The sequence below is a fragment of the Antennarius striatus genome, chromosome 12 (assembly GCF_040054535.1).
Source record: "Antennarius striatus isolate MH-2024 chromosome 12, ASM4005453v1, whole genome shotgun sequence".
Lineage (NCBI taxonomy): Eukaryota > Metazoa > Chordata > Actinopteri > Lophiiformes > Antennariidae > Antennarius > Antennarius striatus.
The window spans coordinates 6,738,444-6,760,382 of record NC_090787.1 but is presented as its reverse complement, the minus strand read 5'-3'; the positions used below and the strand labels follow the sequence as shown (position 1 = coordinate 6,760,382).

Below are 21,939 nucleotides of genomic sequence, written 5' to 3'. Positions count from 1 at the left end.
GGCATATTTACTGTGACAAAATTTGCCCACCTCTGGCAAAAACCAAACTGAAGAGCCCACAGATATCACTGCAATCAGATGTATGTTTGGAAAAGGAGCTTAAAACATTAAACTAAAGATAATTATTTATCTGCGAAAGACTAATATGTTTACTTCTCTACATATTGAAATTGTTTGCATATAACACCAAGAAAAATGATCACCAGCCGCCACAGACTAGTGTTAGAGTATGGTTGGAGTTTAGAGCTAGAGAGAGTTTTAGGTTTAGGATTAGAAGACAAAACGGTTACTGTTGTCTCATCTTTGAAAAAATAGATGGATGGATGGATTTTTTGTCGTTGTGTGTATAGCTGATAAATCATTGCTATTTGTTTCTCGGTAGTCAATGAGAAATGTGATTAATGAAAACTAATGAACTACTTTAATATCAAACATCTAAATTTCACGTACACTTCAAAGATAAAACGTGAACATATTAATATCAACAAAATATTTATTTTCATGACTTTGTTGAAATATGGGGCAGGAGTCAGACCTCCTGTGGTTTACATGCTACCAGATAGAAATATGTCGTAACCACCTCCACCTCTGTCTCCATAGACGTCACCCCCATCACCGACATCAGCCTGTGGACAGAAGCACAGCATACGGAGTGTTATTTGTCCGTGTGTATATACTGTATATATAGTATATAATGTTGAATCAATATCATATATATAATATCATATATAGTATCATATATCTACCTTTGTTTGACATCTTGAGTGAGTCTGGTAGCTTTTTGTGGGTCATCACTTAACACAGCTTGGTAGTCTCCATAAGTTTCCATCATCCTCATGATCTTGAACAGAGTCATGGTCCTTTTCACGAGAACATGCTCATGCCTGTAAGAGATGTATAAGCACACACTTTTCAGAAATATACATGGAACTGGATCAGAAAAGTATTTCTTTTTTCATCACTCTTCTGTTTAAAGAACAAATTGACAGAATTCAGGCAATAGAATATATCTCCCAGGATCATCACACAACACCTGCCAGACAGATTTTTGTGTGACTTGATCCTGATGTGTTCTGACATCATGCATAGACAGGGTAATCATGGGTAACAATAAACTCACAGGATCAAATTCAATGTTTCTGAATATATAGCAAGGCAGAACAGTCGCTCCAAAGGCATGATGGGAAATGACTGAAAGTTGATCAAAATGCTGAGTGGTTTACATGTTAACTTAACAATGTGATTATTTGTAAAAAAAAAAAATGTTTTTACTGGACTTTAAATGTACTGATTATTTGTTCAATATCCAAGGCCTTTCTGTTGAATAATTGTTCTGTGACTTTTAGTTACAACTACGTCCTGCAAACTGTTTTCCTGAAAGTATTCCTCTTTATTTTGCAAGAGTCATACATTGATTTTTGTCCACTTCAAGATTGATTTTTTAGATTTTATTGATTGTTGTTCAAAGGTATTAAATACAGTAGCTTTGCACCTCCTTACTGGCATAAGGTGTTAAACATCCAAACACCAGTCAAAGAGCTGGGGTTGTCCAGGACTGAATATTCCTATAGATCTAGAGTGAGAAATACAGGTCACTGGGTTTTTGTGGTGGAAATTTTTACCTATTCAGAAATTTATGCTTATGTTTATTCAGAAAAGAACTGCCCGGACTGTTGAATTGTTCGAGTCCTTACTGAAGACTCACCTTTTTTCACCGGCTTTTCAGCATGCTATGAAAATAAATTTAACCTTGACCATGACAAGTAACATTACAAACGATGATCTTGTCAAAATAACTGGGTCATTTAAGAAAAACTTAGCTGAAACAAAAACATGCTGGCACTCACCACTCCTTGCCAGGGTATGGGATGGATTCATACGCCTCCTTGTATAGGTTCATATGGTAGGGTCCAATATGGGCAATACGGTGAGCTTTCAGAGCTGCACAAAACTAACACAACGGAAATCACAGTGGTGTGTTATTTTCATTACTGCATTATTAATGGAATTATTTTTTATTAATTTGGCTGTGAACAGTGAGGTATGATCTGAGCCAGAAACGATCTATTCCAAGTCAGTTGAAATCAAATGGTTGAGGAGGATGTGATGAGAGAATGTGTCAAAAGCTGTGGTAAGACCCAGGAGGATGAATACAGTGAGAAACCTAGAGTCTTCTGCCATGATAATGTCATTACTGACCTTTGCCTGAGCTGTTTTGGTGTTATGTCAGTTTCAAGAATTTTAGACAGAAGCGAGAATGAAATAAGAAAGAGTGTTGATATTGGACATTAAAATTATTAAGGACACTGGGGTGTATCCAGTATCCACCTTGGACTGCAAGGGATAGAGGGTAGTGAGTAGGAGGAAGGAGTACATGTCGGTGGCACAGCCCATTAAATTATTGTACCAATGGTTGAAAAAGACAAGACTGAAGGACAGTATCAATTTGGCACCACAAAAGCAAGTCACAAACGTAACAGGGAACAGACTTAAGAGTTGCTCCCCTTAGTATTGCACAGCATGGTGAGGAATGCAACCATACACATCTGATTGGACAGGAAATTTTGAAGTGTAACAGGTGTTATGTGTTTGTTCCCAATGTTCACAGATGCACAAACACACAACACCTGTAGATCAATTTTTGTCATCCTTTTGAGAAGATAAGAGCCATATATTTCTCTCTGCACTTGTGGCTAAGAGTGAAAATTCACGTAAACACCTCTTTGATGATTTGGCTGAGAGTGTGTGAGCAGCAGTTAGAGTAGTTGAGCTCTATGTCATTGTGGAAACCGAATAGAGCCAAGCAGCCTCGAGGCTTCAGGACCCTGTGGACCTCCTGGAGGAAGCGTTGTCGGTCGAACCAGTGGAAGGCAGACATAGATGTCACCAAGTCCACTGAGCTGTCAGCAAACGGCAGCTCCTCAGCCACGGACTGTCTAATAATTAAACAGCAGCAACAGAATCACACACATGTATATGCATATGACCAGTGGTCTACCAAAAATCTTATCGTAGCTAAGGTCATCATCTTCCATCACCACATCCACACGACATTCCTTCACTTGCTAAAGATGACCTTGTTTTCCTTTTGTCAAAATTCTGTGCTTCAAGTCATTAACCACAATTTCAGAGATAAAAAAAAAGAATGTTTCTGTTGTTCTATCTTACTGTGGATTAGTTAGGCTTGATAGATCTCACACCCTTTAACCAAGGAGACACATGGACTTTGAATTAAAGTTGCAAAAAACAAATTAAAAACAAACAGTACTTTCACAATGCAAATCTATATTTGACTGCAGCAGATGTAAAGCTTTTAATTTATTTCAGTTCAATTCAATCTATCGTTATTACGTTACAAGGGAAGTCATATCAAGGTACTTCATAAGTACAACTTGAGTACACCAACCTGTAGGACTGACATTAAAAATACTTACCTAAAAGTAATGTTTGGCTCCTTGGATCGCTGCAAAGCCACTTCTATCTGGGCAGGACTAACATCTAACCCCACCACAGAGGCAAAGTGTTTGGCCAGGAGCGCTGTGCCTCGTCCTGGACCACATCCCACATCCACTGCCAGCTCATATGGACCACCTTTCTGCAGGTTTACATTATATGACATTAAACTGATGGTTATTATTAACATTGTAGTAAAATTATATGTAATAAATACACAAACATGACCACCCCTTTCAACCCTCTGCTCACCTGTTTCTCCACAAAATCAAGCAGCTGCTGGATTAGATGATCTGATGGAGGGAATCTATGCTTCCAATAGGAAGAAGCCTGCTCTTTACCTTCAAAATGACGGTAAGCCATCGTTCATTGATGTCTGTCTCTCGGCAGCTGACTTCAGTCTTGTCTTTTCTGGGATGTCTTGGAACAGTTGGATGTTTTGGAAATGAGAGGCGGCTCCACTTGACCAGCTCATAGGCGTGTTTGACAGTGAAGACTTTTAAAGAGACGGCATAACTGGTGCACCATTTACCTTTCCTCAGTGTAAACAATGACAAATATGCTAAATGAAAACCAAATCACACTCGAAAGTCTGTCTGGTAAGTTGTAACTTTAATGTGATGTACAGTACAGAGTTTCTCATAGCACATGTTGAAGCCCCCTGAGATTGTTTGGTTCCCAAATGTGAACGATATGTAAACTTTTATACCTGGAGTGATTTCTTATGGCTTAAGTGTGCTTGAACAAGACAAAAACATACAGTTTATTCAATTTTCCACTAACATGTATGTACATGCACATACTGCATACCCTAGTTCTAGCATGTTTTCTGTGTAAAATGTGGGCCCTGGTATCCACCACTGACTGTGCAGGTGGTCTGACCTTCTTCTTTTGGAAACAGATTCATGTTAAACTACATTGGAACAATGGTCAAAGTTATCAGTTTGCTGTTTCAACAACTTTCATGAATGACATAATACCTACAAGCAGAGGAAATGTACAGAAATGTCTATATGTAATACACAATGCATGACTTGAGCCACCAGTGCCTTACACTGATTATTGTGGCTTTGATGCCAGCACACAGTAATATTCCATTTTGTGCTCCATTTCAGTTTCAGGAGACGTGGCTCCCATCTCCTCCAGAAACCTGTGAAGCAGTGCAGGAAATAATTCAGTTCTTCACTTGACATAAAACACAATGAAAAAATCTGTATTGTATGTGTGTGTGTGTGTGTGTGTGTGTGTGTGTGTGTGTGTGTGTGTGTGTGTGTGTGTGTGTGTGTGTGTGTGTGTGTGTGTGTGTGTGTGTGTGTGTGTGTGTGTGACACCTTTTCTGAACATTGTTCAGCAGGTCCTCGGCTGCCTGGGCATCTTTCTTCTTATAAGTTTGAAACATTGACATGGATTCAAAAAAACCCACCAGATTCTTCACAGAGATTGATAACTGTATCTGAATGTTCTCGAACCTGCAAATTTAATAATTAACATATTATTACATTATAAGGACTTGATATGAAGTACTGTATCAGGTGTTGTAACATTGTTCACTGATAATAGATAGATAGATAAATTCTTTGGATGTTATTTCAAAAGCAGAATAATAGTCACCTACAATTTTATAATAGTCATTATAGTCACAGTAATAAAGGACTGTACCTACTACCTGAATAATGTGATTATAGTTATTGTCAAACAGAGTTACAAAAAGTATAGGTCAAACCAGTCCCAGTGTACATAGTGGGAACCTGCAGCCAAACGTTCGATAACTCTATGGTTGTGCTTCTGTCGCATTTATTAATTCATTACCTCAGAAAAGAATGGAATATAATAGTAAACAAAAAACAAACACATTTACAGCATAAAAAGTTGTATTTGTAGTAGTTATTATAAAAGTGTATTAATGTCCGGTCAGGTGCACCAAGTGTTTGTGTGCTCATTACCTCTCTTTGTCTGGAAAAGGGATGGCACAGTAGAGCTCTTCCAGTTTTCCATCAGTTAAAGCTATGCAGCTGCTAGTGTATGGTAAGAGCACCTGGTAAACCTAGAGGTCAAGATTCATCCACATTAGATTAGTCCACATTAGATTAGTCCACAATAGATTACCTTATACAGTACAAAGGGCATGGGATAGCTAGAATGAACGCAACAAAAAAGTAAATATAATTGCCTGCATTATTATTTATTACAGTGGAGTGAGTAATTGAGTTATTTTTCAGTTTTATTGTATGTATCTTGTCACTGTCTGTGAAAAGAATGTAAATAATGCATAGATATTCTATGGTTGTTTCTCTGCCTCATCTATTAATTATTTACCTTAGAATAGACAGGACTACAACAGGGTGTTAGTGCTTTTACATTTAAGGACAGGGACAACACCGCCCCTGACTAACTAACACCTATGCAGCATGAAAATGAACATGTAAGTGTTAATGGTGTACAGCTGTGGTTTTTGAAGGAATAATGTAACATAATCATGTCTTGAGCAGTCTGTCCTATTTCCTTAAAGGTTAAGAGTGTGCAGGATATATATTTTTTTCACATTTTATATACTGAATTGATCTCTGAAGAGCAATTAGTGGCACACTCTAGTTAGTGTCATGCATAGAAATATATGTATGTATATTAGTGTGTACAGGCCCTAACACACACACACACACACACACACACACACACACACACACACACACACACACACACACACACACACACACACACACACACACACACAAGGGGCCTGTATGAATGCAGGGGGAGGTAGAGTGGCGGGTAGCTCTTGCTTTTGGTGTGCCCATCTTTTCAGGATATGTGAACAGATATAGCAACAAAAAACATTAAGAGATCCTTCGTCATAAGAGTGTTTGGTTTGATTGGTTTGGGTGACCAAGTCTCGAAGCATTTCCCCCCCGAATCTCATGTCCCACTTATTGACACAATGGGTCAACCCACTCCATCTTTAAAAAAAAAAAAGTAAAAAACTTAGCCAACCATATAGTCAGAAAAAAAAAACGTATAGTGTACATGGGTTATTTGAAGAGTCTAAATCAATTGTTTGGACTTTAAACTTCTTTGCAACACTTTAAGATGATAGTGAACCCTAACCTAGACACAGTGTCCCCCTGCGTTCATCACCACGAAAAAGTTAAATAAACACAATTTGTTATATTTATTTATGGGAACTCATAAAATATTGTGAGACATAGTTAAACAGTGGGTATGTACATAATCAAACATCTTCCACTCTTAAAACTGAGCCTTAACTTACAGTGACACCAAAGTGCCTTTAAGGTTGGACATCTATTTGTTCTTGTATTTTCCGTGTTTTTAACTATGCCTTTTGACCTGGGTGACATTGCTAAATTTCCCAATGCTCATGAATTTTTTTTGTTGTCCTATAAAAATGAGGTTTAAGTCCAACCCACCTCCGTGTAGAGCTGATTCAGGCTGTCACCACTGTTCTGGTAATAAAGTCTGGATTTAAAACCAACAAAGTCAAACAAGGCCATGCAACCCCGGGGCTTTAAAACTCGAATTGCCTCAGCCAAGAATCTCGAACGATCAAACCAGTGAGCCGCTGTCGCCGCCGTCACTAAGTCGACTGACCCATCCGGAAAAGGAAGCTCCTCAGCGCTCCCCTTTCTGCGGGCATCGAAGAGGCACAAATAAAGAGCTGAAAGTATTTTGTATTTTACAGCCAATTAGTTGAATCCACAAATACATGGCAACTCACACTCGTCCTACCTGTATGTGATGTTTGGATATCCAGGCACCATTCTGGCCTCCTCGAGCTGACACTCGCTGATGTCGATTCCCACTACCTCCTGGAAGTACGGTGCCAGTACTCGGGAGTTTTGGCCCGTCCCACATCCCAAATCCACTGCCAGTGTGTGTGGCTGTCCTTTCTGAGGATGTTAACCCAAATGTGACACTCGTTGAAGTTTGTTGATTGTTTCTGCATGAACTCATTGACTGCCAAGACGTCAAAAGTTTTTCAGCGGCAGGGAATGGGCGGTGGGGTGTAGTAACAACTGATCCCCTGTGGGAGGCAGCAGCGCTGTTTCTGGATAAGCGATCAGCATCGATTAAATGAGAAGAAGACAGGAAGCGACGGAGACAGAAGCGAAACACTGGGAGTCTAACAGATAATGTGGTGTTCAGGGGGTTTTGGGGGACAATGCAAAGACGACTGAGGTGATGGAGAGGATGAACGGATGGAAGTTCGAATCAAATCCGCTTCACTTGGGGATAAATAAATTATTTTACCATCAAACGCGCTTTCTCAGTTGTTTTTTTTAAATTTATTTTCATAGAAGGAAATGTGTTTGTGGTGTCACTAAAAAAAATCCTCAGCGTCAGAGTCACTGTTATACGGACACGTTTAGCTCAAAGCTCGTTCTCTCAGTTTTAAACACCGATTCAGTGGAATCTGCTGTGGAAACGGCTGGCAGGCAATGAGTTACATTTTTAATTACTTTTTTTTTTTTAATGTTATTTTGTTCACCAAAAATATAGCAAGTCAGTGATTTGGTCAGAGATTGGACTTAATTCACACCTTTTTATCCAGATACTGGAGAATGATGTTCTTCACTTCATCCGGAGGAGTAAAGCGATACTTCTGGTAGAGAGAGGCGTGATGTTTCTCTTGGAACAGTCGGTGCGCCATGATTTAGTGGCTTCAGTCTTCTCTGTAGAATTTGTTGACAGGTTCCTGCTCCAAAACAGCCTCCTCTGTTTCACTTTCCTCCTCTGTTTTCACTTTTCCAGTATTTTCCTTGTTTATTTACCTTCGATCCGTGTTGTGTAGACTGCCGGCAGCCCTCTGCGGTCTGGTCAGTTTGTTGTTCACACTCCCTGTGAGGTTGTTTATCTGTTTACATCTGGACACAAAGGCAAAACAACAGTCAGCAGCTTCTTTTAAAGAAGCAGTTTAAGTGTTAGAAAGATTCATAACTTTAAAGTGAGAACTCGTAATGGAGGACAAAGTCTTACCAGCTGACCAAAGGTGGCTGACGCAGGTAGACCCTGTTTAACTCTTTCATGGCCAGTGTGAGTGTGTGTGTGTGTGTGTGTGTGTGTGTGTGTGTGTGTGTGTGTGTGTGTGTGTGTGTGTGTGTGTGTGTGTGTGTGTGTGTGTGTGTGTGTGTGTGTGTTTGTTTGTCTCTTTGTGGCTCCGCGGGTGCCTGGCGTCGCACCTGGAGTTTCCCCCGCCTTGCGCCCTCAGTCAGCTGGGATAGGCTCCAGCTCCCCGCGACCCTCCACAGCGGATGAAGTGGTTGAAAACGGATGGATGGACAACCAGTACTAAGAAGTGTGAAAAAAAACAACTAACATTTTCATAGGAAACAGCTTTCTTTTCTGTTATGGAACAGTGTAATGTTTCTGTCTGGCCCACATGTTTTTACTCTATTCTCTATTAAGGGAAGGTGCCTTTTAACATTCCATGTGCATAAATGTAAGACATGGAGGCAGAGGGAAAGACACCTGAGTCTCAGTTTGTGTTCATAATAATTTAAGTTGATATGTATTTAAACCTTTGGACCAGGGATGTAATTAACACATTAGAAGGAAAAGAATAAAAGTACAGTAATAGCCAGGGGCAGAGACATGGCCCCACTGCAGTATGTTGAGGTGATGAATGTTCAGAGTCATCTACATGGAAAGTGACATTAAATGCCAGTTCTGACTGTGGCATTATGAATCCAACAGAAGACGACATGGTTAATGAGGCCAGTATTCAATTTCCATTCAAAATAACCCTTTTGATGGTTACATGCACAATTTTCAAATTGTTGCTTATCCTCTTGACCATTTGCTAAAGTGAAAAACGCCTTTGTTTGGGTTGATTATCAAGGACAGCCCTCCACAGTAGCAACAAATGTTTAATTACCCTCCAGGGACAACAGAGTTAATGACCTGTTGACCATTTCCATCTTAATTGTTCTGCATAGCTAACCTTTGAAAAATAAGTGTCATCCCACAGGATCTCATTAGACATCTTTTCATCAGTGTGAATTTGTTTTGATGCTCAGTGCATTATTAGATTGATCATAAATTCTATGCTTTCATGTTGTTGCTCATTAAATCTCCAGCCTGTACACAGTGACACTGTTCCCTGGTGAAGACACACGCACTTATGGACTAACATTAGTGTTTGTTTACAGTATCTATTTATGTCTGAGATAACACACCAAGGTGTTTTGAAGAGTGTATTAAAGATTTCAAGCTGATAAAAAATATTGCATTGCACATGGTTCAAAAGTTCCTCTGTTTTACCAGTCCAATTTTATGACGTTAGATTTGTACATGTGGGTGTGTGAAGTTATGCCAGTAACCATTATGAGTTCTACAGGATTAGGCAAACATTTGGCACTCAATTATCATTTTGATCCAAAACCGAATATTGGATCAAATTTTTATTTTTTTTTTGTCATTTGATCAGCAATTGTTGCACAACACAAGTTTTATTTACAAAAGACACACATTCTGGACCTTTCAGCTGTTATCTTGTGTTAAAGTTGTCCTGAAAAATACAAAACTACTCTTTAAAAAACTGATGTATCTGAACCTACTGGTCTGTAATCTGCTGTCTCAACAAATATAATTAACACTCTTCTGAAGAATAAAACCACTAACATTCTGAAAATGAATGAACTTGTGCTCCCGGCAAGTATTATCACCAAAGTCCAACTAACCCAGACACAAACAATTTCCTCATCAAGGACCCCTAAACTCATATGAAAGAAGATTCATTTAATTTTGGATGTGTTTGGTACATAAAGTGTATGAGAGGCGATCGTCCCCAGTATGATTGTGGTCCCAGCTGTGATGCATATATATATATATATATATATATATATATATATATATATATATATATATATATATATATATATATATATATATATATATATATATATATATATATATATATATATATATATATATATATATATATATATATATAGTGTGTTTCTCATGCTCTTTAAGTCTTTAGCACACATGTGTTAAACTCAAGGCCCGGTGAAAATGAGTTTGACACCCTTGTTTTAGCATGATCAATAAACCAGAATGGCATTCTGAAGACTGTTGACCTACATCCAGGCCAAATACAGTAATCCTGTTTACCTGATTAACTAGCTGGACCTATGCACCTACTCCATAACTTCCAGAAAATTCACTGTGGATGTGTGTAATTATGGAAATAGTTGCAAAATGCTTGATATGGTAATGTTAAAGTCAGTGAAGAAACATTTATGCATCTGTTCCTCATCAAAACCTTCTAGGATCATTGGCCTGTTGCTGTTGTTCAGGCCCTCTATGCTACTTCGCCCCATCATATCTGATCAAAAGCTAAGAGATCAATATAGCTACAGCCAAAGGTTACTGCAATATACATCAAAGTCAGCAGTTAGTGACTTTTATGGCTGTCATTCTGATATGATATCAGTTAAATCTTTTGAACTTTCATCATTGTATGGAATTACATGTCAGGCTCAATAGACCTCTGGCCACATATTCTCAGACTGGATCCTTAAGGTCTGTCCAGTTATAAAACATGTGGTTCTGGACCAATTTGTTCAGTAGGGGAGCTGTTCTACAAAAGAACATGAAGAAATGTTGTTTTACTATTAAATAACAAAAGCAAACTACAGGTAAAGTTATATATGATGTCATCACACTTTGTTGATATGCATCTCGACATGACATAGCTCAACTGTGAACTCTAGAACTTCACTGATGGGAAAAAGCATACTAATAACTATATTATAATATATATTATAATATACAGTATATTATAATATCTATTATATATTATAGAATCACTGATGATGTGTCCAGTTTGCACCAAGAGGTGTATAATAGAACTAGAACTAACACTGGTAAAGATAATAGTAGTTGATTCTATTGATTCTGCATTTGCAACAGAATCATTGATTTCAATTGCAAGATGAGTTGAGCTCATGGCCGTAACAGATATAACATTTAGTAGATTTGTACACTGTATTTGCACATTTTTTACTTTCAAAATTGGTAGTCAATAGCAGAATGTGTCTAATGACAGATGTTATAGTCAACACAAACTATTTTTTCTAGCAGTTTGGGCCTCAGCGTCCTTGGACACTTAGCTCCTGGTTTCATCATATATTCCCCAAGGTGGCAAGACTGTGAGAAGGTAAAAGACTGTCACCCACAACTTGAGGAACACTGTGGAGTGGCAACACCACTAGTGTCACACAGTAGATAAAACTGACACTATTATCGTTGAATGTTTATTGTGAACCCAGACTTCTTTCTTAAATCTCTAGCTAATATTTAATGCTGAAAAAAATTTTGTTCTCTGTATGCTTCAGTGCTGTCAGAGTTCCGGCTACTCATTTTCATGTAAACAGATGATGTGTTGCAGCTGCAACAACATCCATCTATATAGGATTTGAGCTCTCTACGTTGGTGTGTAATGGAAAACAGTAGTTTTTTTCCTCCTTATTTCAACCTCACTATGTTTGTGGACATTGGTCACTATCGCTACCCAGCATTTCTCTTGTCTTTTATTCTTTGTGCTTTTATTATCTCAGCTAATGTTGTCATAATAGTGGTGATATCACGAGAGAAAACGTTGCACGAGCCGATGTATATTTTTATCCTGTGCTTGTCTGTGAACTCTCTGTACGGCTCGATTGGATTCTTCTTCAGGTTTCTGAGGGATCTTCTATTTCAAACTCACTTGATATCACGACCAGCTTGTTTTATTCAGACCTATGTTATTTACACCTACGCATCCTACGAGCTCACCCTGTTAGGAATCATGGCGTATGATCGGTATGTCGCTGTATGTAAACCTTTGCATTACCATAACCAAATAACTATCAAGCTGGTCTCTCAACTGGTCGCTTTTGCCTTTATCTATCCAGCTTTTTCTGTTGGGAGCTGTGTTTATTTGGCCTCCACTCTTCCACTGTGTGGTAATGTAATACCAAGGGTGTTCTGTGCTAACTGGTCTATTGTAAAATTGTCATGCATCTCCACTTTCATCAATAATCTGATTGGAATGTTGGTATCCATAACCACAGTCTTTATGCCTCTGTGTTTTGTCCTGTATACATATGCACAAATTCTTCTCGTTTGCAGGAAAAGCTCCTCCGAATTCAAGGGCAAAGTCATCCAAAGCTGTATGCCACACATTATTACATTTGTCAATTATTCCATCACTGTGTTTCTTGACGTTGCTCTCAGCAGAATTGATCTGGAACATCTTAATCCTATTTTGGCTATAATTTTATCACTTGAATTTGTTGTGATTCCTCCCATTCTGAATCCTCTTGTGTACGGCCTGAAGTTACCAGACATACGGAAATTTATTTTGAGATTGTTGTCCTGCTCAGAAGTGGAGAATGAAAGGTTGAAATAACATTTGACAACAAGTAATGCCTCTTTTCAGGGATGTTTGTGTGGATTCTCTCTCATCCACATCAGGTAACATTGTAACTGGTAATGAGACTGCCCCAGTCTTTACACAAAAAGACGACTGCAAGATTTTTATTTAACATTTTAGATTTTCTGAAAATGTTTTAAAAATATTTCAGATAATCTCACAGGTAGATGACTATTTTTATGTTGTTTGTCAATATGTATCAATAGAATTCTTTTGTAGTCATCTAGATTTTTATCTCCTAAATTTCACACCACCTTTGTTTAACCTTTGTTTAAGTATCACCAATTCACCTCATGTACTGATTTCAGTTACGGTAAAACACATGGTAGACCGTCTGATTGTAGACCTACATAATTTATAATGAAAATGGAAAAGCCGTTTTAACTGGTGAACATAACATTCAGTTTATTTATTCAACAACCCAATTTTTATTGTATTTATTGTCCCACATGTGGTACTGCAGAAAATGTGGCTGTAAATTTTACCAGTAAAATGTTTAAAATTAGATTAAAGTTATTTCTATTACAAAGTAAAACTTTGTACAGTTTGATCCAATCCCTATAAATCTGATGTTATTCAAAGACTAACTGGAAACAGCCTACATGAAGAAAGTGTTGGTTAATTCTGAAACAAATCAAAATACTGTATACTGTAAATCTGGAGCTCTGCGTCACATGAACAGAACAACAGCAGCCCCTGTTGGCCAAATGAAAGCACAGCAATCTGGAGGGTCAGAAGAAGAAGAAAGAAGAAGACATTAACTGTATTAATCTCCCCGTAGGGGAGATTAACATTGTATATCATTTACTACATATATCACATATTATTTCATTATTTTTATATATTATTTAATCAGTGTCATTTTTTTATACTTTAACTGTATAGTTAGTAAGTAATAAATACAATGTTATAAATCAAACGATCTGTAGTTATATCTGGTGTAAGTCTGGTGTAATGGCTGCCTCGAACACCAGCTATCCGCCTGAGAAAGCCCATTTCAGCTGCTTGTATCCGCGATCTCGTTCTTTCGGTCATGACCCATCGCTCATGACCATAGGTGAGGGTAGGAACGAAGATTGAATGGTAGATGGAGAGCTTTGTCTCTTGGCTTAGCTCCCTCTTTGTGACAAAAGTGCGGTAAAGCGACTGCAATACCGCTCCTGCTGCCCCAATTCTCCGTCCAATCTCACGTTCCATTGTTCCCTCACTCGTGAACAGGACCCCAAGATACTTAAACTCCTTCACTTGTGGAAGGACCTCATTCCCCACTCGGAGAAGGCAGTCCACCGGTTTCCTGCTGAGGACCTCAGATTTGGAGGTGCTGATCCTCATCCCGCCGCTTCACACTCAGCTGCAAATCGGACCAGTGAGTGCTGCAGGTCACAGGCCGATGACGCAAACAGGACCACATCATCTGCAAAACGCAGCGATGCAATCCTCAGGCCACCAAACTGTAAAGCCTCCTCACCACGACTACGCCTCGATATCCTGTCCATGAAAATCACAAACAGAATTGGTGATAAAGCGCAGCCCTGGCGAAGGCCAACAGCTACTCGGAACAAGTCCGACTTACTGCCGAGAACGCAGCTCTCACTTTGGGCGTACAGGGATTGGATGGCCCTGAGGAGAGGCCCCCTCACCCCATAGTACCGCAGTACTTCCCACAGTATATCCCTGGGGACCCAATCGTACGCCTTCTCCAAGTCCGCAAAACACATGTAGACTGGATGGGCATACTCCCAAGCCCCCTCTAGGATCCCTGTGAGAATAAAAAGCTGGTCCGTTGTTCCACGACCAGGACGGAACCCACATTGTTTCTCCTCAATCTGAGGTTCGGCAATCTGCCGGACCCTCCTTTCCAGCACCTTGGAGTAAACTTTCCCAGGAAGGCTGAGGAGTGTGATGCCCCTGTAGTTGGCACACACCCTCTGGTCCCCCTTTTTAAAAAGAGGAACCACCACCCCAGTCTGCCACTCTTTCGGCCCTGTCCCAGACTTCCATGCAATGTTAAAGAGGCGTGTCATCCATGACTGCCCCTCAACACCCAGAGCCTTCAGCATTTCCGGGCGAATCTCATCAACACCCGGGGCTTTGCCAACGTGAAGTTGTTTAACTACCTCGGTGACTTCGCCCTGAGAGATTGACTCGGAACCCCCATCATCCTCCAGCTCTGCCTCTGCAACAGAGGACGGGTCAGTTGGGGTAGTTGGATTCAGGAGTTCCTCAAAGTGTTTTCTTCCACCGACCGATGACCTCCTCAGTCGAAGTCAACAGTGTCCCATCTTTGCTGTATACAGATTGGATGGTCCCCCGTTTCCCCCTCCTCAGGTTTCGGACAGTCCTCCAGAACAACTTTGGTGCCTTCTGATAGTCCTTCTCCATGGCCTCTCCGAACTCCTCCCACACCCTCTGTTTTGCCTCCATCACAGCCGAGGCTGCAGTCCTTTTGGCCTGGTACCCTGCAACTGCGTCAGGAGTCCCCAGGGACAACATGTCCCTGAAGGCCTCCTTCTTCAGTCGGACGGCTTCCCTGACCACCGGGGTCCACCACGGTGTTTGAGGGGTTACCACCCCTTGAGGCACCCAAGACCTTGAGACCACAGCTCTCAGCTGCAGCTTCAGCAATGGAAGCTTTGAACATCGACCATTCAGATTCAATGCCCCAGCCTCCACAGGCATGCATGAGAAGCTCCTTCGGAGGTGCGAATTGAAGGCCTCGTGGACCGAGTCCTCATCCAGACGTTCCCAGTTCACCCGCACTACTCGTTTGGGCTTACCAGGTCTATCCAAAGGTTTCCTCCACCAACGGACCCAACTCACCACCAGGTGGTGATCAGTTGACAGCTCTGCCCCTCTCTTCACCCGAGTGTCCAAAACACACGGTCGGAGATCAGATGATACGATCACAAGATCAATCATTGACCTCCGACCCAGGGTGCTCTGGTACCAGATACACTTATGAGCATCCTTGTGTTCGAACATGGTGTTAGTTATGAACAATCTGTGACTAGCACATAAGTCCAACAACATAACACTGCTCGGGTTTAGATCAGGGAGGCCATTCCGCCTAATCACCCCCCTCCAAGTGTCTCCATCATTGCCGACTATGCATTGAATTCCCCCAGGAGAACAATGGAGTCCTCTGCAGGGATCCCATCAAGGACCCCATTTAGGGATCCCAAGAAGGCCGAATACTCTGAACTGATATTTGGTGCGTATGCACAAATAACAGTCAGAGCCCCCCCCCCCCCCCCCCCCACAGTCTTAAGGCGTAGGGAAGCGACCCTCTCATCCAAACTCCAACACAGTGGCGCTCAGCCGGGGGCTTGTGAGTGTCCCCACACCCGTAAGTAAAACAAGGTCCAACCCCTATCCAGGGGTTTGGATTCAGAACCGAGGCTATGCGTGGAGGTAAGCCCCACCAGATGCAACTGGTAATGCTCCACCTCCAACACAAGCTCCGGCTCCTTCCCCGACAGTGAGGTGACATTCCACATCCCCAAAGCCAGCTTTTGCCGCCTGGGTCTGGTCTGTCATGACCCCCTGTCGTCACTGCCACCCATATGGCAGCGCACACGACCCCATCGGTCTGCCCTGCTGGTGGTGGGTCCACAGGGGTGGGAAGAGTCCACGTTGCCTTTTCACGCTGAGCCTGGCTGGGCCTCGTGGCAGACCCGGCCACCAGGCACTCACTGACGGGCCCTCCGTCTAGGCCTGGCTCCAGACGTGGGCCCCGGGCTTCCTCCGGGCAGGGTCACATTTTTACCTTTCCGATTTGTCATGGATGTTCTGAACCATTCTTTGTCTGGCCCTTCACCTGAGACCTGTTTGCCTTGGGTGACCCTACCAGGAGTACAAGACTCCCGACAACGTAGCTCCCAGGGTCCTTAGTGCACACAAACCTCTCCACCACGTTAAGGTGATGGTTCCTTGGAGAGGTTATTTACTTAAGAAGAAAGTCATTTTACGCATGTCAATTCTCCGCTCCTGCTGTGACTCCACCTCACCACTAGGTGGCAGTAATGCTCCATATCCTTACTGACCCTGACATAATGTGAAGAGGAAGAGGGCCGACAGGAGACTTGTGTGCATTGCAGTACATGCAGCCGTACTACCGCTCAGCCTGGCTTCATTATTCTCCAGCGACAGCGACGAAACGGAGGACAACAAGACAATTACGTTCGGAAGTGAGGTGCCGGGGAAGATTTCAACGTATCTGGACATCCTAACTTTCCCTCAACCACACGAACCGTGAGTAGGCTCTGATGGGGTTATTTTAGGGCTCTGGAGGATGAAACAAACGGGGGTAGCTAATATGATTTTGGGTTCCTGCCTGTGTTTATGTAATATTAAACTGGTAATCCTCTGAAAAAGCGCAGATCTGAGTCACTAACCTGGTGAGAATCCCATCACTGGTCAACCCAAATATGCAGCCGTGCCTGTGTGAGCGTGGTGAAATCACCTTGTGTGTGTATGCAGCACGACAGTGGGATTTATGGCTGTCATCCTACCTCAGCTTTACCCTGTCAGTGGCGCATGTGAAGGTCCGCGCCGGGATCCCGCGTCACGTTCGGTCAACGCGGGGAGCAGTCATGCGGACGCTCCGCCGGCCGCCGCAACACGTTTGAAGTGTTACGCAGGAATGCGTTGCGGTGCTGTCATGTCCGCAAAAAAAGGGCTCACGTTTAACCCCCTCCGTCGGACGGAGAGGAGAGATCAGACCCGGAGACTCACGGCTCAGATACAAACAACACACCTCAAGTACTGGCACTACTTGTCAGGCTGCAGGAAGATTCCATCATCAGATTCCACCTGGAAGTGTTACAACTGATTTATTACTGTTCACAAGTCAGCAACACTTCACACGATCCCATCTTGTTTTCTAACTTTAAGGATTTAAATAGAAACGATGCTCCTGTAATTGCGCGTAACATCATCCTGTAAATACACTGTTATTACAGCAGCATGAATCTATGCGTATTCATGCGAGCATAAACCTTTTTCAGGTGTTTTTTTTTTTTTAAATTGTTATTAATCATTAAATGTTTTGTTTTTAAATCCTCTGGCATATTGCTCACCTCCAGATGGAGCCACCAGTTTTCTTGAAGTGGCTCTCATCTCCTGAAATTCCTCCCATCAGCTTGATTGGCTTCATGCATTGAATCAAGACAGAAATAAATGATTTATTATCACACAACAACAGCGCAAACTGTTAAACTTTACTGTTAACTACATCTTCTCACTGATGACTTGTTTCTTTTTTTAAAGGTAAATTTCATGTTGAGGACTTCTCAGCCATCATTTACCATCAAATGTAGATTCTGTCTCTGAATCAGCAGATTTCATCAAAGGCTGGTTTTATTTCAGGTGTTCAGCCTGTTAGGAATTTGAGATACTTTATCAATCATTTTATTTTGTTTATCGATTCTGACAACATATTTCAAACATGGCAAGTATGCATTTAGAAAATGTGGTAGCAGGTTTGATATTTACTGAAGACACTTGTCCCTGTAGAGCAGAATCTACAAAAACAAACTTGAACACGTAAATGAGTGATGCCTCTCTACGTGATAAGAAATCTTTGGGTGGCCTAGGCAGCAAGTTAATGCTTGTTGAACAGGCATTTGATAAGTTGGTGTCCTTGGCTCTCACTGTGCAGCTCTGTATCTGCAGAGATTTTGTCTGATTGCCTCACACTGAATATAACTGTGATGAATTAGTATCAAGCAATTTGTCAATGCCATTATGGTGAGAACAAAACCTGCAACATGTAAAGATTATGTGAAAAGAGAAAGTCGTTTCCTCTGATGGCTGCGCAAAAAAAAAAAAAAAAAAAAAAAAAAGGCAGCTGGTGGTGTTACACTGGGATGCTGCAGCCTGAGGTTGTCAACAGATCTGAAGGCAGATCAAACCCAAATCCTCCAGATTAAAAAAGGAAAGGTGGTTTAATTTACTCCTGAATTTGTTATTAAAATGTTTTAACATATTTCCATTAAAAAGAAGCCTCAGTGGTTGTTGGTGTACTGATAGTTTCATATGATTATAGTTTATGGCACTGATTAAGGTGCTGGCAACAGAACGTAGCTGGTAATCTTGTTGATTGAGCGTGGCCTCGCTCGTCTGGTTTACACCCAAGCACACAAAAAGACTTAAGGTGTTTGTCTTGAATGGATAAATGGCTCGTTTTTAAAACAGCATTTCACAAAAACGTCTACGGCGAGACGCAGTTGATTTCCCGCCTCCCTGTATCTCTGGGTGTCTTCAGGAGGATGTCGCACACAAGGGTGAACTTCAGAAAGTTTTGAAACAATGTCGTGATTCGCGTTATTTTTGACTTGTTTGCCAGAAAGAAAGAAAGAAAGAGAGCCGTGAACTTTGAGGAGGGGGGTGCTGGTTTTTGAAGGTGATGAATTCCCAGAAGATGCCTCCTTCCTGAGTTGGTGTTGGTGTTGGTGCGTGAGGTTCAGTCCGATTTACTGATGTGCACCCTGTTGGTATAAAAACCTCCTGCCACTCCAAGCGATTGACCTTCATCATCTCTGCCTTCATGTCAAATCAATCGGTGCTGAATTTCCGGCAATGCCAGTTTAGCAGCTTCACTAGCATTAGCCAAATCTCAGCTTCAACACCAAAGCTTCTTCTTTGCCTTTATCTTCCTCTTTGTCCTCTTGTCCTTTTCCTTTCGGTTTGCCCCGTTATGGGTCTCCACAGTGTTTTGTCCTTTTCCATGTCAGTCTATCTTCTGCATCTTCCTCTCTAACAGCAATTGCCCTCATGACATCTCTCACTAAATAAAATTAAAATGTGAGTCCATGTATGTAGAGTCTCATTTCGCAAAGAAACACTTATATCACAGGGAAACGCAAAACACGAAGAACGAAATACCTTAATATATAACTTTACAGAAAAAACAAGAAGTTCATAGCCTGCAGTTCACAAGGTTTTTAGTGTTTCTCTCAACAACATTAAAAAGACACAACATGTTTGAAGGGAATGTGGAAATTAATTAAAGCTGTTCAACTAAATGAAAATCAAAAGCATGAGATGAATTAAAAGCTGTCCACTTGTGATTGTTTTGTTGAGGACACGTGCTAACCCCGGGTCTGGTCTGAACAGGTTCGGTGATTTGCATTGTGCTTTTTAAATGATACTTGATGAGCTTTGTTAACATTGTAAAAAGGTAAACGGTGGAATGATTAAATGCATTTACAACAATGTGGGAAAAGCAAATTTAAATGGACTAAATGCACTTTTTGCTCAAAGCATTTGTTGAAAGAAGTACTTGATGAAAACAGCAGGGCTCACATTTGGTAAATACTGATCAAAAACGAGGTGGAGGGCTGACTCATATAGTCCTCCCCTTTATAAAACTACTTAAGCAATGGGCCGCTTGCTGAGGTGTCAACTTTAAAGAGGAGAAAACAGCTTAGGGCAGACTCTGGGGGTGCCAAACCAAACTGACACAGTGTTATTGTGTGTGTATGTACAGTATGTGTTGGTGCGTGCGTTCACCAGGCTTTGCTGCATTTTGCCGTCTCAGGAAAGCAGCATGCAGCAGAGACCAGGCGCGGGCTCTGCGCTAGTTGACCCAAACAGCAGCAGCGAACTGCTGCCCCATCTCGATGCTAACAGATCTGGGTGTCAAAGCAGAGCAGTGGGACCCCGTTGCTTCTATAATGCATAGCTTTAGGCCACATATACGGGAGCCCTACGTTGACAGAGCAGCTCCTGCCATCGTTTCGTTCTTCCCCTGTGGACGTTGTTGTTCAACCCCCGATGAGCACAATATTGCTAAATCATCAAACTATCTCCTTATTAAAAGCATTTTCATTTAGTATGTAAAAGCGAGTGGGTGCTGATGACACATGGGAAAAAGGCACTAGGGCTCCATGCCAACTGTTTCTAAGATAAGCTGAATAAATATTTTACTCCTTTACCCTCTTGTAAGTATTTAACTTCAATGGATATAAACGTTTCCCATTATGCATGATTGATGACGGCATTGGAAACTGATATGAAACATGTAGTTTATACTACTACAGTGTCTAGGACAAGTAATTTGGTGTTTAGATTCATGCAGTCAGAAACCCTGGTGCTCGCAGGGTGAAAGAAAACCTGCCGAGTACCAAATAAGGGAAAATTGTTCCCTTGGCGAGCCGAGCACCGCTGGACTGGCCAGTAATTGTTAAAAGCACAATATTTGTGTACGTCGGTTGGTTAGAATAAAATTGCTCCACTTGTCTCGAGTGGGCATATTTCCTTTCCTCAAGCTGGAGAGTGTTAATGCTGCAAAAACATTGGTCGGTTTAGTCTTTGTGTGAGTTTGGTAGGGCTAAGTGCTATTTTTTTTTTACTTCCCAATCACAAGAATCATTTTGAAGAATTCATGAAAGAGCAATGTGGATAAATTTATACTGTAGGGATACATGGTTCTCCAAAAAAATGCACTTTTTAACAGTTTTAAATGAGTACTTACAAGGGGCCCCTCTTGACTCCCTTTGCGTCTCTTATCAGTCGCCACTTGTGTGCCGCTTTTTGCTTACTCCATTCATCCGTTTTCCTGCTTTTCCCAAACCACCACTGGCATCCTGTTTTCTTCTCATCTGGGTTAGGTATCGATCGAAGCAAACGGCAGCTTGTATTTCCTGGCGTTGCATCAAGCAGTCGGTGCTGTGTGACACTCAGCAGTCTCCCCCATCTCGCTTTTTTCCTGTTTTTATGAACTGCAACTATCATGACTTTCTCTTGTTACCCTTGGAAAACAGTTTTAAGAGGAAATTGGTTCACAAATTCTAATTGCTTTTATTTGTAAATGTCGGCCATGAGTGTCAGCAGACGGTGGGTGTGCTCGCGTCCCCTCCATTAGAACTTTTTAGTGAAGGACACACTCAGTGAGGAAGGGTGAATTTATCTGTTCTTCGGAGACTGTTGGCTCATGTTTGGCTTTTTTTCGGGGGGGGTGGGGTGGGGTGGGGTTTGTTGTTGTTGTTTGTCACAGGGTGGTATTGTAGTTCTATATTGCTGATTTTTTTTGGTCCGTCTCCAAAGAAAGATTT

At 41.4% G+C, this 21,939-nt stretch overlaps 4 protein-coding genes across 7 annotated transcripts in view; 2 read left to right on the top strand and 2 right to left on the bottom strand.

Annotated features, from left to right (window-relative positions):
* Positions 1-509: 509 nt before the first annotated feature.
* LOC137605426 (erythromycin 3''-O-methyltransferase-like) lies at positions 510-3,816 on the bottom strand. The gene is made up of 6 exons (XM_068330110.1): positions 3,706-3,816; positions 3,435-3,595; positions 2,720-2,936; positions 1,848-1,951; positions 747-884; positions 510-626 (listed from the first exon to the last, which is right to left on the bottom strand). The coding sequence occupies exons 1-6, from the start codon at positions 3,814-3,816 to the stop codon at positions 530-532; spliced, it is 828 nt and encodes a 275-aa protein (XP_068186211.1). The 3' UTR covers positions 510-529.
* Positions 3,817-4,044: 228 nt separating this feature from the next.
* Positions 4,045-21,692, bottom strand: zgc:162396 (uncharacterized protein LOC555292 homolog). 3 transcript variants are annotated; one of them, XM_068328660.1, is made up of 9 exons: positions 17,395-17,601; positions 8,443-8,754; positions 8,238-8,330; positions 8,006-8,161; positions 7,195-7,355; positions 6,876-7,092; positions 5,397-5,497; positions 4,785-4,922; positions 4,045-4,603 (listed from the first exon to the last, which is right to left on the bottom strand). In XM_068328660.1, the coding sequence occupies exons 4-9, from the start codon at positions 8,114-8,116 to the stop codon at positions 4,513-4,515; spliced, it is 819 nt and encodes a 272-aa protein (XP_068184761.1). In that variant the 5' UTR covers positions 8,117-8,161; positions 8,238-8,330; positions 8,443-8,754; positions 17,395-17,601; the 3' UTR covers positions 4,045-4,512. The 3 variants fall into 3 exon arrangements, with proteins under 3 accessions (XP_068184761.1, XP_068184760.1, XP_068184759.1); XM_068328659.1 differs by lacking the exon at positions 17,395-17,601 and adding an exon at positions 21,360-21,692 and having other exon boundaries at positions 8,006-8,330; XM_068328658.1 differs by lacking the exons at positions 8,443-8,754; positions 17,395-17,601 and having other exon boundaries at positions 8,006-8,416.
* On the top strand, positions 11,909-21,204 carry LOC137605540 (olfactory receptor 4B13-like). Its single transcript, XM_068330291.1, has 2 exons — positions 11,909-12,808; positions 21,079-21,204. Exons 1-2 carry the CDS (start codon positions 11,909-11,911, stop codon positions 21,202-21,204), a joined length of 1,026 nt encoding a protein of 341 aa, XP_068186392.1.
* The window catches only part of adarb1b (adenosine deaminase RNA specific B1b), an 87,115-nt gene continuing 82,134 nt past the window's right edge, over positions 16,959-21,939 (top strand). The window contains exon 1 of one of the 2 annotated variants that reach the window (XM_068328657.1): positions 16,959-17,134. The gene's annotated coding sequence lies outside the window, so the exon portion shown is untranslated. The remainder of the gene's footprint in view (positions 17,135-21,939) is intronic. The other variant, XM_068328655.1, reaches the window with a different exon arrangement.

Bases quoted from the DNA above. Each gene is read 5' to 3' on its own strand.
- zgc:162396 (XM_068328659.1), bottom strand. From the start codon at position 8,116: ATGGCGCACCGACTGTTCCAAGAGAAACATCACGCCTCTCTCTACCAG. The intron at 7,093-7,194 runs GTAGGACGAGTG...CGATGCCCGCAG, and splicing joins TATCCAAACATCACATACAG to AAAGGGGAGCGCTGAGGAGC. The intron at 5,498-6,875 runs GTGGGTTGGACT...CTTGACCTCTAG, and splicing joins TGAATCAGCTCTACACGGAG to GTTTACCAGGTGCTCTTACC.
- LOC137605426 (XM_068330110.1), bottom strand. From the start codon at position 3,816: ATGGCTTACCGTCATTTTGAAGGTAAAGAGCAGGCTTCTTCCTATTGG. The intron at 2,937-3,434 runs GTAAGTATTTTT...TTTAATTATTAG, and splicing joins GAGCCAAACATTACTTTTAG to ACAGTCCGTGGCTGAGGAGC. The intron at 885-1,847 runs GTGAGTGCCAGC...CATCTCTTACAG, and splicing joins CCATACCCTGGCAAGGAGTG to GCATGAGCATGTTCTCGTGA.
- LOC137605540 (XM_068330291.1), top strand. From the start codon at position 11,909: ATGGAAAACAGTAGTTTTTTTCCTCCTTATTTCAACCTCACTATGTTT. The intron at 12,809-21,078 runs ATTTTGAGATTG...TGTTAAAAGCAC, and splicing joins TACCAGACATACGGAAATTT to AATATTTGTGTACGTCGGTT.